The 11,334-nt window shown below is 54.3% G+C and overlaps 1 protein-coding gene across 4 annotated transcripts in view; it reads right to left on the reverse strand.

Moving 5' to 3' along the window:
* The window catches only part of DOCK1 (dedicator of cytokinesis 1), a 493,249-nt gene extending 484,606 nt beyond the window's left edge, over nucleotides 1-8,643 (reverse strand). For 2 of the 4 annotated variants that reach the window (XM_048219065.2, XM_026494391.4), the window contains exon 1: nucleotides 8,463-8,643. In XM_048219065.2, coding sequence (XP_048075022.1) covers nucleotides 8,463-8,508 — 46 coding nt within the window. In that variant the 5' untranslated portion in view covers nucleotides 8,509-8,643. The remainder of the gene's footprint in view (nucleotides 1-8,462) is intronic. The other 2 variants (XM_026494390.4, XM_026494389.4) reach the window with 1 other exon arrangement.
* Between the last annotated feature and the right edge of the window lie 2,691 nt (nucleotides 8,644-11,334).

Here is an 11,334-nt window from a genome sequence, read left to right on the forward strand (position 1 = left end):
CCCGAGAAAGGTCCTCCATCTCTTTCTTTCCCCATCCACAGGCTGAAAGGCGAGGAGCCCAAGAGCCTAGTGGAGGGCAGAGGCACAGGACAGAAGGAGACTGAGTCCCGGATGACTAGAGGCAGCAGAGACCCTACACCCCCTCCCCACCAGCCACTTTAAACAAATAACAAACTTTCATCCCAAGGAAATGTTGGGGCCTTTGTTACAGCAGCCTGACAACCCTAATTCAGAAAAGAACTCACAACAGTTACCTTTACATACAAAAGCGTACCTAACCATCCGAGTAAGTTAAACAAAATCACTCAAAATGGCACACAAAATGTGTATCGCGCTCTGGAGGCAACGCGGCCGCCAACTGCAATCGTGAACAGCAATGCCACCAGGACAAAGACTCCGAGTGGCATTTTGGGGAAGAGATTTATCCACGTAAGCTTTATTGGGCTCCCTTCACCTGGTCCCTTCAGGAGCTCTGGGCATCAGTAGGAAGTCCGACCTAATAGGACCTCAGAGCAAACACTAAAATTCTAGGGAAGCCATCAAACATCTCTTCCCATCTCGGACCCTCCCTTACAACAAGCAGGGGCTGGAGAGACAATGGCGCCCATGTGGCTGTAGTCGCACAGACTGAGGGGCCGAGGGGAGCATGAAAGAAACAGCTACCAAGCACGGACCCAGGGCCAGGTCTGTGCTGGCTTATCTCTCTTTATCCCCAGAACCCGGAGGAGGATGGTATTATCAAAGGAGATTTACAAAGGAGAAGCTCGGGCTTAGGGTAAATAACTCACCCAAGGTCACCTGGCTGGCAAGAGATGGAGCTGAGATTCAAAGATGCATCTCCGTGCCCCCCAATCTGGGATCTTCTCACACATACCCCTCACTGAGAGAACACCTTTTCCTCCTTGAGGCACCCAAATGAAAAGTTAACAAGCTGACAGACATCTGTCTGGGGTGAAACCACCTGGTTTTTAGAAGCAGCGAGTGCCCGTGTATAGAAATGTCAGCATCTCACGTGCATGCAGGGACGTGGAAGGCTGCCGAGCGCCCCACTAACACTGCGCTTCTGAGAGATCATCAGGAAGCATGGGGCTAGGTATTTGTCACATGCCAACACCTGCCCTCGCCCCATTAGCTACCGAAATTAAAGCACTTCCGTGAGTGCCCAGGGCCTGTGCAGACTACGAGGTGTAACGGGGTTGAAGAGCCAGCTGCACGGCCTACAGAGTGAAAAGCAGCCCCGGAGCTGTGCCCTTGGCCCAACAGTGACGATGCGATGCCGGTACCAAAGGCGCCCTTGCCATCACTGGACAACTAGCATTCCAGAACCACAGGGAGCCTGGCCACCCTACCCACATGCCAATACTACAAGTGATAAGAAGCTGGAAATACAGGGGCGCCTGGGTGGCACAGCGGTTAAGCGTCTGCCTTCGGCTCAGGGCATGATCCCAGCGTTATGGGATCGAGTCCCACATCAGGCTCTTCCGCTACGAGCCTGCTTCTTCCTCTCCCACTCCCCCTGCTTGTGTTCCCTCTCTCACTGGCTCTCTCTATCTCTGTTGAATAAATAAATAAAATCTTTAAAAAAAAAAAAAAAAGCTGGAAATACAGCCAAGCTGGGGTCTCAGTCTCCTAACGCAACAGGCAAGTGAGCACTGGCAGGTGGAGTGGGACGGGGCCACCCCTGCGGAAGAGCTGTTCCCCAGGTGCGGCCCCCATGTGACTGACCACACTTACAACCTGCTCAACTTCCTGTTCAGGTCTCAGACTCCCTGATTGTATCATCCCGTCACCAATTTGATTACAAGAAATTTCCAAGGCTGAACACAGACACTAATTTGATTCCTTAAATTAGATTCCGTGAGCCTTGTGAGGGAGGGTGGGCTCATGCTGTGAGCTCCCACCTCTCATCTCCCTCCTCCCTTCTTCCAGGCTTCCCCAAGGAACTGGGGATCCATGACCTTGCAGAAAACAATCACTCAGAGGGTGGCCACCAAAGCACCACAAAAATCCAGAGGGAACATCTTACTTGTGATAATCATGTTATGGGTTATGTCCCCCAAAATTCACACACTGAAGCTCTACCCGCCCCCCCATATCTCAGAATGGCTTTGGAGACAAGGTCTTTAAAGAGATGACTGAGGTAATGATGTCATGAGGGTGGGCCCAAATCCAATAAGAGGAGGTGAGGACATCAACACCACTGAGGAAGATCTTGTGAGGACACACTGAGAAGGCAGCCATCCACATACCCAGCAGAAGGCCTCAGAAGGAACCAACCCCGCCAGCACCTTGACCTTGGACTTCCAGCCTCCAGAACTGAGAAAATAAATTCCTGCAGTTTAAGGCCCTCAGAGTGGTACTTGGTTAAGGCAGCAAACTAATACACACACTTTACATGTTGACTTGAGGGAGGGTCCCAAAGCACTTCCCACCTATCGATAAAAGCAAACAGGTACAATGCTGCCGCTATTGACGTAACAATGTTCCCAAAGTGCCCTAACTGTCCTTTAGTTCCCGTGAACCCCCCCCTCAGCCTGACCTTGTACACAAGGCCAAGTATTATCCTCCATTTTGAAAACGTGGAACCAGCTAGGAGAGGCTCAGAGACTTGCCCCAGGTCACATCAATGAAGAGTGGCCACACCAGGGCTAAAAGTCAAATTCTGACCCTTCCCGGGGTCCCCTCTGCAGGGCTTACCCCTCGGAAGACCTTCTCAAGGCACAGCGGAGGTGTCTGAACATCGTGCCCCGCGGTCAGCCAGGGGCGTGGGGCACTGCTTGTCCCCAACCTGTTGCACAGCCCTACCGGCCTCCCACCCCAAGACCTCCTCTTCCCGCTCCCGCCGCACCTCTGCAAGCTCCGCCTCTGGCAGCAGCCTTCCAGCCCTCAGCCCACAGGCTCAGCTCCCACATGACACCACGATACCTTCAAGGAGGGGCTGCACAGAGGGAGACGCCAATCCAAACCACAACCACGCACCACCACACTCCATCAGACTGGCTAAAACAGACAAGCGGGACAAGAAAGGCTGGCAGGGAGAACCCAGGTCACCTACACGGGGCTGGTGGGAATGCAACATGGTGCAGCTACTCTGGAACAGCTCGGCACTTTCTTAAAAATCCAAACACGCAACACGTGCAAGTGAGCAATGGCACTCCCGGGCACTTGTCCCAGAAAGTGAAGACTTGTGTTCACACGAACACCTGTGCATAAATGTTCCTAGTAGCTTTACTCATAATGGCCAAAGCGCAGACGTCCTTCAGCAGGTGAATGGCTGCTCTGTCTGCGGTGTGATACCACCCGGCAGTGAAAAGGAACCACTCTGAGACACACAACCACCTAACGGTCTCCAGAGAATCATGCGGCGGGACAAAAATCAATCCAAAGGAGGAGCGAGGTGGGTGTGGCTATCAAAGGACACGAGGAGGGGTCCCGGGGTGATGGCAGTGCTCTGTACCTGGACTGAATCCTTGCCAATACCCTGGCTCTGTACGGTACTACAGTTTGGCAAGATGTCTCCTTGGGGGAAATTGGCAATGGGTATATGGGAGTCTCTCTGTATCATTTGTTACAAACGTACGTGTTTATAATTATCTGAAAATACAAAGTTAAAGAAAAAATAAAAAAGAGGAGGAAGGAAGGATTGAAGGATACAGGGAAGGCAGGGAACAAGAGAAGGAACTTTTCACCAACCCAAGACAATCCTGACAAGATGTGATATTCCGGGCAAACATTGGCACAACAATAAATTTAAAATTTTTTATGTTTTCGAAGTAAAATAAGGTTTGTAGAAATATAATATGCCCTAATTTGGTTTTTCTGCAACTCCAGTGAATGAAAATGTCCGCATTTCTATTTACTTACAATCAAATCTAATTTTTCTTCCCCAAAGTAGCAGCTTGCTTGCTACTCTAGATAACAAAAGAGATCTCTCTGCAACTCCCACACTCCCAAATTTATGTGGATATTACACTACTCCTAGCAGTTATCATCACTCAGAAGTAATCTAAATACACACAAGTCATGCTCCCCAACACCAAGCAAATGAGACCTTCCCCCCATAGAGGGGCAAAACACACCATTAAGAAATCACGTTTTGAAGACAAGTATTCTTGCTGCAACTGTGCCTGTCAAGTCCAAATGGAAAGTCACTTGTCACTACATTTCTGAACCGCACTTTATTAAACAAAAAATTAATAAAAGTAACACTCCACTGAGTGCTTGGCTGACCTCAAACTCGATGCCCCCACTCTACCAACATCTCAATGCATCGTCTTTGGTCTTTGTGGTAGCCAGGCTCAGCTCCACCGTCCAGACAGGGAAACCGAGGCTCAGGAAACTGAGTGATTTGCTTACGGGCCACATAAGGAGTAAGAGCCAGGAGTTCAAGGTGTCTGCAGCACCAACACCCGCATCCCCTTTGAGCTCTCTGTAGAAAAAGCCAGAATGAAGCACCCACACTGGGTCTGCTGGTGTTCAATCCCCTCCATAACAAAGCGGAAGGCTACCAAGAGAACCTTAATTTCCCAAACTGCTCTCAGCACCAACTCTGTTAGGTTTCTCTTGCCGCTTTAACAAACGGCCACAGCCTGAGCAGCTTCAAAGGGTCCACAGGGATAATCTCACAGCTCCCCAGGTCAGGCACTCAGTGGCTCTGGGTCTCAAAGTCCAGCTGTTGGCCAGCTGGGCTCTCGTGAGGAGCTCAGGAAGGGATCTGTTTGCAGGCTCACTCGGGTGCTGGCAGAATCCAGTTGTGCCTGTAGGACTAAGGTCCCTGCTTCCTTGCTGGCTGCCAGCTGAGAGGTGCCCGGAGCTCCCTGGGCTTTCTCTGGTCCTTGCAAGTGGGCTCCTACATCTTGGGGCCAGCAACTGTACCTGGGACCCTGCCCAGGCTCGGAACCTCTGACTCCACAATTCTGTGACCAGCCAGAAAAAGTTCTCTGCTTTGGGGGGCACACGTAGATAATGCAAGATCATCTCTCCAACTCTCAGTCTCATTACATTAACCACATCTGCAAAGCCCTTTCTGCCATGTCACATAACATATTTACAGGTTCTGGGGATCGGGGCATGGACATTTGGGGGGGTGCATTATTCTGTCTCTCACACCAACAAGAAAGGTGAGCACCCCATCCTCAGGTGTGACTAGAACGCACTGCACCTTTTCACCTCATCTTAGGAACAGATCTGTAATAATTTAATTGCCGTTGAGACCTCAGACTCTGCCTATAGCTGGTGGATGATGGAAAAGTTCACCCAGTTCAAGCCCTTGGTATGACAGGTCGAAATACATCCCTGTGTTAACTAACCAAACCTATAAACACTGACCCACCCAATTCAAGACCAGGGGGAGACATTAACTGACCAGTAAATGTCCTAGGGGCAACCCCAACCCCCACTGGAATAAATGAGGGGGAGACACCAGCATTTCCTCCCTTGCTGAGGAAGCAATAGATCAGCTGTTTACTCCTTTCCCCAATTTACAAAATAAATAAATAACTGAAGTGTCTCATTTACAAACAATGCTTCTAACAGATTCCAAGTACTTGCAAACAATGAGCCGTGATTCATGTTTCCAAATGAGATGGAGTTTTATCATTTTCTTTCCCCTCGTGATTCATGCATCCCGCCAAGTCAGTGGTCGGAGTGGAAGCAAGGCCCACCCACGACCCGCCACAGCCCTCCAAGGAAACACAGCCCTGTTGTTAGGCTCCCCCAAAAAACGCTGTGGTTGGTAAGGGGGATGGCCAGTAATTTTCCCTTAGGCGGAAACAGCCCATTAGCTAATGGGAATGAATCCCTGCCCCCCAGCACTTCTGTCTTCCCTTCCTGAGACCCTCCAGTGCCAGCTCCTAGAACAGTGGAGAGCTTGGGCTGACCCGGATGTGAGCATCCTCGCCTTCCCTTCTGCCCGGAATCAAGAGTTGCCTGGCGGGCCTCTGGTCATTTAAAGCTCCCACCGATGCTGAAAAAGCTGTGTTGACCGGTCCCTTCTACCGCATCCTGCGGCCTCAGCTCCACCCTAGTGAAACCAAGGAGAGCAGCCACCCTCTCCACGTGACAAGCCATTCGCACTGTTCCTAGAATTGCCTGGCAAAACCATCCAGGACACGGTCCTTTGGAAACTTTCCAACACAGACTTTTCTTAAAACCACAGCATTAGCCAAAGGTGTGATGTTGGAAGTCACCACAATGAGTGCTGGCTAAGCTTCTGGAACATGTGTGACGTAATGGGGAGGGACACAGCATGTTCTTGCCCACAGTCACCTCCCCAGCAAGACGACCCCACTCACTCTGTCACTGAATGCTCCCTTTGGTCTTCCCTAGATAGGACAGTCAAGCAACTCAACAGGTGCCACACCGACAGTGTCCTCACTAACACCATCAGGTCAGTGTCCTCACTAACACCATCAGGTCACGCTGGGAGCCAACAAAAGGTGTCCATGTATCTTAACATGCAGCTCCAAAGAGAAGCCCCTCCCCACCTCCTGGCGCTCAGTGGGATGGTGTGAACTCCAGAGCCCGGTTCCAATCCCAGATGGAGCCCTTACGAGTGGTATGAACAATGTGTTTTCTCTCAGCCTCTGTCAAGTGGGAGTGACAGGAGTCCCACCCCACGGGACTGGGGGGGGGGGAGGCCAGCCCTCAGCCAGGGCTAGGACTGCTCCCTGCCTCCTCCCCACAGACATCTGTGGCTGCTTGCCTCCTGCCACTCCGGAGTGCTCCAGGCACTCCTCTATCAGTCCCTGCTGTGTTCCAGTCCTCAGCTCACTCCACACACACACACACACACACACACACACACACACACACACACCAGCAGGTTCTCCACAGCCCAGACCCCCACTGTCACCACACCTGAAGCAGTCCCTAGCAGAATGTGCACCCCACCCGTCCCCCCACCGCTGCAGATGGATGGCGACACTTCTATCCGGAGAGGTGGGATGAAACCATATGGAGGCACCCAGGGTGTTGCTTACACACGCAGGTCCCAGAGTCACAAAGCCCACCTCTGCCCCTGCCCTCCATGCCCATGTGTAAGCCTCTGCTTCCTCATCTCTAGAAATGGGCTGGGAAGAGAGCTCAGGAATAGTGGTCCTGAATCAGGAAGGCCCCCCAGCTCGGCATGTACAAGATGAGTTTGGGCCCAGAAGACTAGGACTGTCTCAGGACTGACTGTTCCCACAGCCACTGTCCAAACAGCTCCACTGTCACACCACAGACATGGAGTAGAGACAAGCCACTGTAATCACAAAAAAGAAAGAACCCCGAGGGCTAGGGCGCCCTGGAGGCTTGCTCAAGTCAGAGGGCCAGCTCTGGAGGACACCAGCAGTGAGGGCACGTATGGCACCGCAAAAGCTCAGCGACAGGGGGCCCTGCCCGCTTCGGGAGCGGGAGCAGGAGCAGAAGCCCCGGCAGGAGGAGCCCCGGGAGGGCACAACCTGGCGGCAGAGAGGAGACCAAGGTCACAAAAGGCCTTACAAGTCAGGCAAAGTGTAGCCTGGGTGATGGAGGTGATGAAGGAGCGGCAGGGAAGTCAGACTGAAAACTGCGAAGGTCCAGGGTCCGGGATCCCGGAGAGCAGCCACGGCCCCGACTCCCGACAGGGGTGGGCGAGAAAGCACTGGCTGGACCCCAGACCTTGGCAGCCAGCCTGCAAATCCCCGGCGAGAAGGGCAGCGGGGAGCAACGAGGGCTGGGGTCTGTTTGTTCTGCCATCAAGGAAAGCCTCGCTCTCCGGAATGTGTACTCATTCGGCCCGAAATGTAAACTTGCAACCCGACTCCCCCCACTCCCCTCAGGAAACGACAAAGAGCGGCGGAGCCAAAACAGTCCCGCCCTCCGCAACCCGCTCCCCGAGCCCGGGGACGCCAGAGCGCTCGTCCGCTCCGGGGGTCCCCGCACGGTCCAGGCCAGGGGCACCAAGTGGCGGGCAGGGCGCCCGGCCCGCCCAGGTCGCGCGCGCCACTTCCCACCGGGAGAGAGCACAACTCTTCGCTTGGATCCCTGCAACTTGCAACTGCCCGCCCGGGGAACTCCAGACCCTGCACGCAACTTCACCCAAAAAGCAGAAAGACGCGGCAGAACAATGACCCGGGGGCGGCCCGGCCAGCCCATCCGAAGGCTTCGGCCGCGGGCAGAATGGGGTTTGAGCTCGGGCGGCCCGGGAGGGTGGAGGGCTCCGCCACCGGGTGCCCGCCCGGGAGCTGGGTGGCGGGGGAGAAGGGGGACGCCTCGGGAAGTGACACGGCCCGCCCCCGCGAGTCCCCGGCCCCGCTCGCCCGCGCTCCGGAGGGGGCGCCGGGCACTCGGGCCGGGCCGGCGGCAACAGGCTCCGGCGCCCCCGCCCGCCCTCCCGCCCGCCAGCCCGCCGCGCCCCGCCCGGCCCCGCCGCCCCTCCGGAGCGCGCGCCGCGGGGAGGTCGGGCCGGCCCGGCGCGGAGTGGGGCGCGCGGAGCTCACCCACGCCGTATTTCTCCTCTCTCTTGGTGGGCACCCAGCGCGTCATGGCGCCGCCGCGAGAGCCGCCGCCGCCGCTCGGGCAGGAAACTCCGCGCCTAGGCCGCCATTTTCCATTCCTTTCGAGCCGCGACAGGATGGGAGGAAAAAGTTTGCGGCGGAGGCGGTGTCATGTGGGACGGGGCGGGCGGAGCGTCGCGGGCCGGATGGGAAAGGCCGGGAGCGCCGGCGAGAGGCGGGCCGGCCCGGGGCCTGTGAGCACTGCCCCTGCGTCCGGCACCGCGCGCCGCAGCCTGTGTCTCCCGCGCGCGGCCCGCCGGACGCCCCCTCCCTCGGGACACCACAGCGGAGCGGCCGCTCCCTCTGCGCGGAGTCCCCGGACCCCGGCTGTCCCACGACGAGAGGGGGGCGCCCCGGGAGGAGGGGGCGAGGGGGACTCTATGACACGTATGAAGCTTGGGGTTTGCACAGCATGGGGCTCGGAGCGCGGATTCGGGTTCCGCCTTGGTGTAAGGAGTCCTCCTGGAGCAGAGCAAACCCCGGGGTTCCCTGGGAAGAGCCTGCCCGACCGAGCACGTGGTCCTTTCACTGCGGGACAGCCTTTCACTGAGCACCTAAGCATTGCCAGGCCACGCCAGCCTGACTGGAGGGTGCCGAGTAGATTAACCACAGGTAGATAGGTTAGCTCGTCATGCTTGGGCAGGGACGTCCAGCGCAGGTGGGAAGGGGTGGGGTGCAGTGCTGGTCAGGGAATGCTCCCCGGGGAGGTGGCCTCTCGCTTGACTGTTGAATGAGGGCAGTTACCCCGAGAAGCCAGGAGGGAGAGGCAAGAAAAGCCCCCGGGGCCCGGAGACTTTGGGCTCGCAGAAACTTCGGCTAGTTCAGTTGGACTCAAGAGTCTGTGAAGGAAGGGAAGAGAGGAAGTGGGGAGAGGAGCCAGCTGGGAAAGGAAAGCTCAGGCCAGGCCAGGAGCAGACGCGCAGGGGCTCTTTGGATCATGGTCTTCGCCCTGCAGGTGAGTTCTCAAATTCTAGGAGTTTCCACACCAGTAAACATTGGCACTTCAGATTTCTCCAAGGAAAAACTTAACACAATCTATTTACCTTCACCATAATTTCTGAAAAGAGTAAGAGGTTAAAAGTAAGAAAAGGAGGAAGGAGAAATCTCAGAATGCTCAGTAAGTGGAGTTAATTCGAAATACTATTAACTGGCTGTCCTCTGTCATGCCCCCAAGAACCAGCGACAATGGCATTAGGGCTGGAAGCCTTTGAGGACTGCAGGAAGGCAGGTATAAAAGATGAAAGGCCTCATGGGGTGGGAAGGACACTGGGTGGCAGAGCTGGGGAGGGAGCTAGTAGGGCCTAGGGAAAGCCAGGTGGGCCACCTTTCTGCTGCAGAGAATGCCATTGCCCACCCTTGGGGCCACTCTGAGCCAGGAAAGTCTCAGCATCCCACCCAGAATGCAGATGAAATACACTTTGGAATGCCCTAGGAGCCTTTCAGTCTGTGAAGATGCCAGAGAACCTTCTGCATACAAGAGGATAGGGTGTGACTTGAGAGTTCATGAGATATCAACCTCAGGTTCATAGAAAGTTACAGGCCTTATTGTACTAATAAGGAACTTCAATCCCACAGAGGAAAGCAGCCTGGGCTCCAATCACATGTGGCTTCATGCATGCACTTTAAGCCTTCTATGGAAATTAGAAACCTCAGGGGCTCCAACCTTGAACCCATGGCCTGGTGACTCTGACCACTTGAAAGAGAAGAAACTGTGAAGGGCTGTACGGGAGCAGGAGGGTTGCCCCAAGACAGCTGGCATGGTGGCCTGGCTCCTCCAGGTCAGGAAGTGCTTCCCTGAGAAAGCAACATAAGCCCGATCTTTAGGGACACACAGAAACTAGCTAGGCGAACTGCTGAGGGAACGTCATGTATAAAGGCCCTGGGGTGGAGAAGAACACATATGCCTCAAGGAACTGAAAGACCAAAGCATAAGGAAAAACGAGAAAGGGACACAAAATAAGCCTGCAGAAGAAGGGTCTTGCTAGGAATTCTGGTTCTGCAAAGGAAATCTGGCAAACAAATTTTGGTGATACTTAACCATCTCTTTTATGCTCAATTTCAATTCTGCTTGTTTGGCTACACATTGGGGAAGATGGGTGTTGTAGTGAAAGAGCAGGCGCTTCAGAGTCACACAGACTCGGGAGGCCTGGGCTAGCCACTGCCAGCAGTGTGGCCATCCTCCTTCCATTTCTGGTCACTCGTCTGTTCTGTTCTGTTCTGTTCTGAGGGTTCTGATTCCCACTTATAAACTAGGGGTAATAGTGCCAACTGCATGGGGCTCTTCTGAGAATCACAGGAGAATATGTGGCTGCACACATAAGACACCATAACTATGGTTGGCTTCCTCCTCTGATGCTGCCTCCAGTTCTGTGTCTGATAACCTCACGGTTCACATTTTCTAGAACCGTCGCCACTTGTGCTCTGATAAAGGTGACGCACTGAATATATAAATAAATACATATTTGTATATTTGTGTAAGACTGTCATATAAATGACTTTCCAAATCAGAACTTTAAAGCTCCAGATGGACAACAGACCATATGTTTGAGACATGGAGGCTTTGGTCCCATTCTTGCAAAGTGTGCCCAAGCTTGGCTGAGACGTTGTACGTGTGGCCACAGTTCTTGCAGCTCTGAGGTTTGTCAGCATTCCCTGGCTGACTCCAGCAGTGGTCTCAACTTGTGGTTCTAAATCAAGTCCACGGCCCTGGCTCCTTGCCCTGTGGTTCCATGACCTTGGGACTGGCTACATCTCCAGTTCCAGGAGCCCTGCATGTTGCAGCCAGTTGGCATTTTTAACTCCTGAGTCTACATGC

The sequence above is a fragment of the Ursus arctos genome, unplaced genomic scaffold, assembly GCF_023065955.2.
Source record: "Ursus arctos isolate Adak ecotype North America unplaced genomic scaffold, UrsArc2.0 scaffold_7, whole genome shotgun sequence".
NCBI classification, from domain to species: Eukaryota; Metazoa; Chordata; class Mammalia; order Carnivora; family Ursidae; genus Ursus; species Ursus arctos.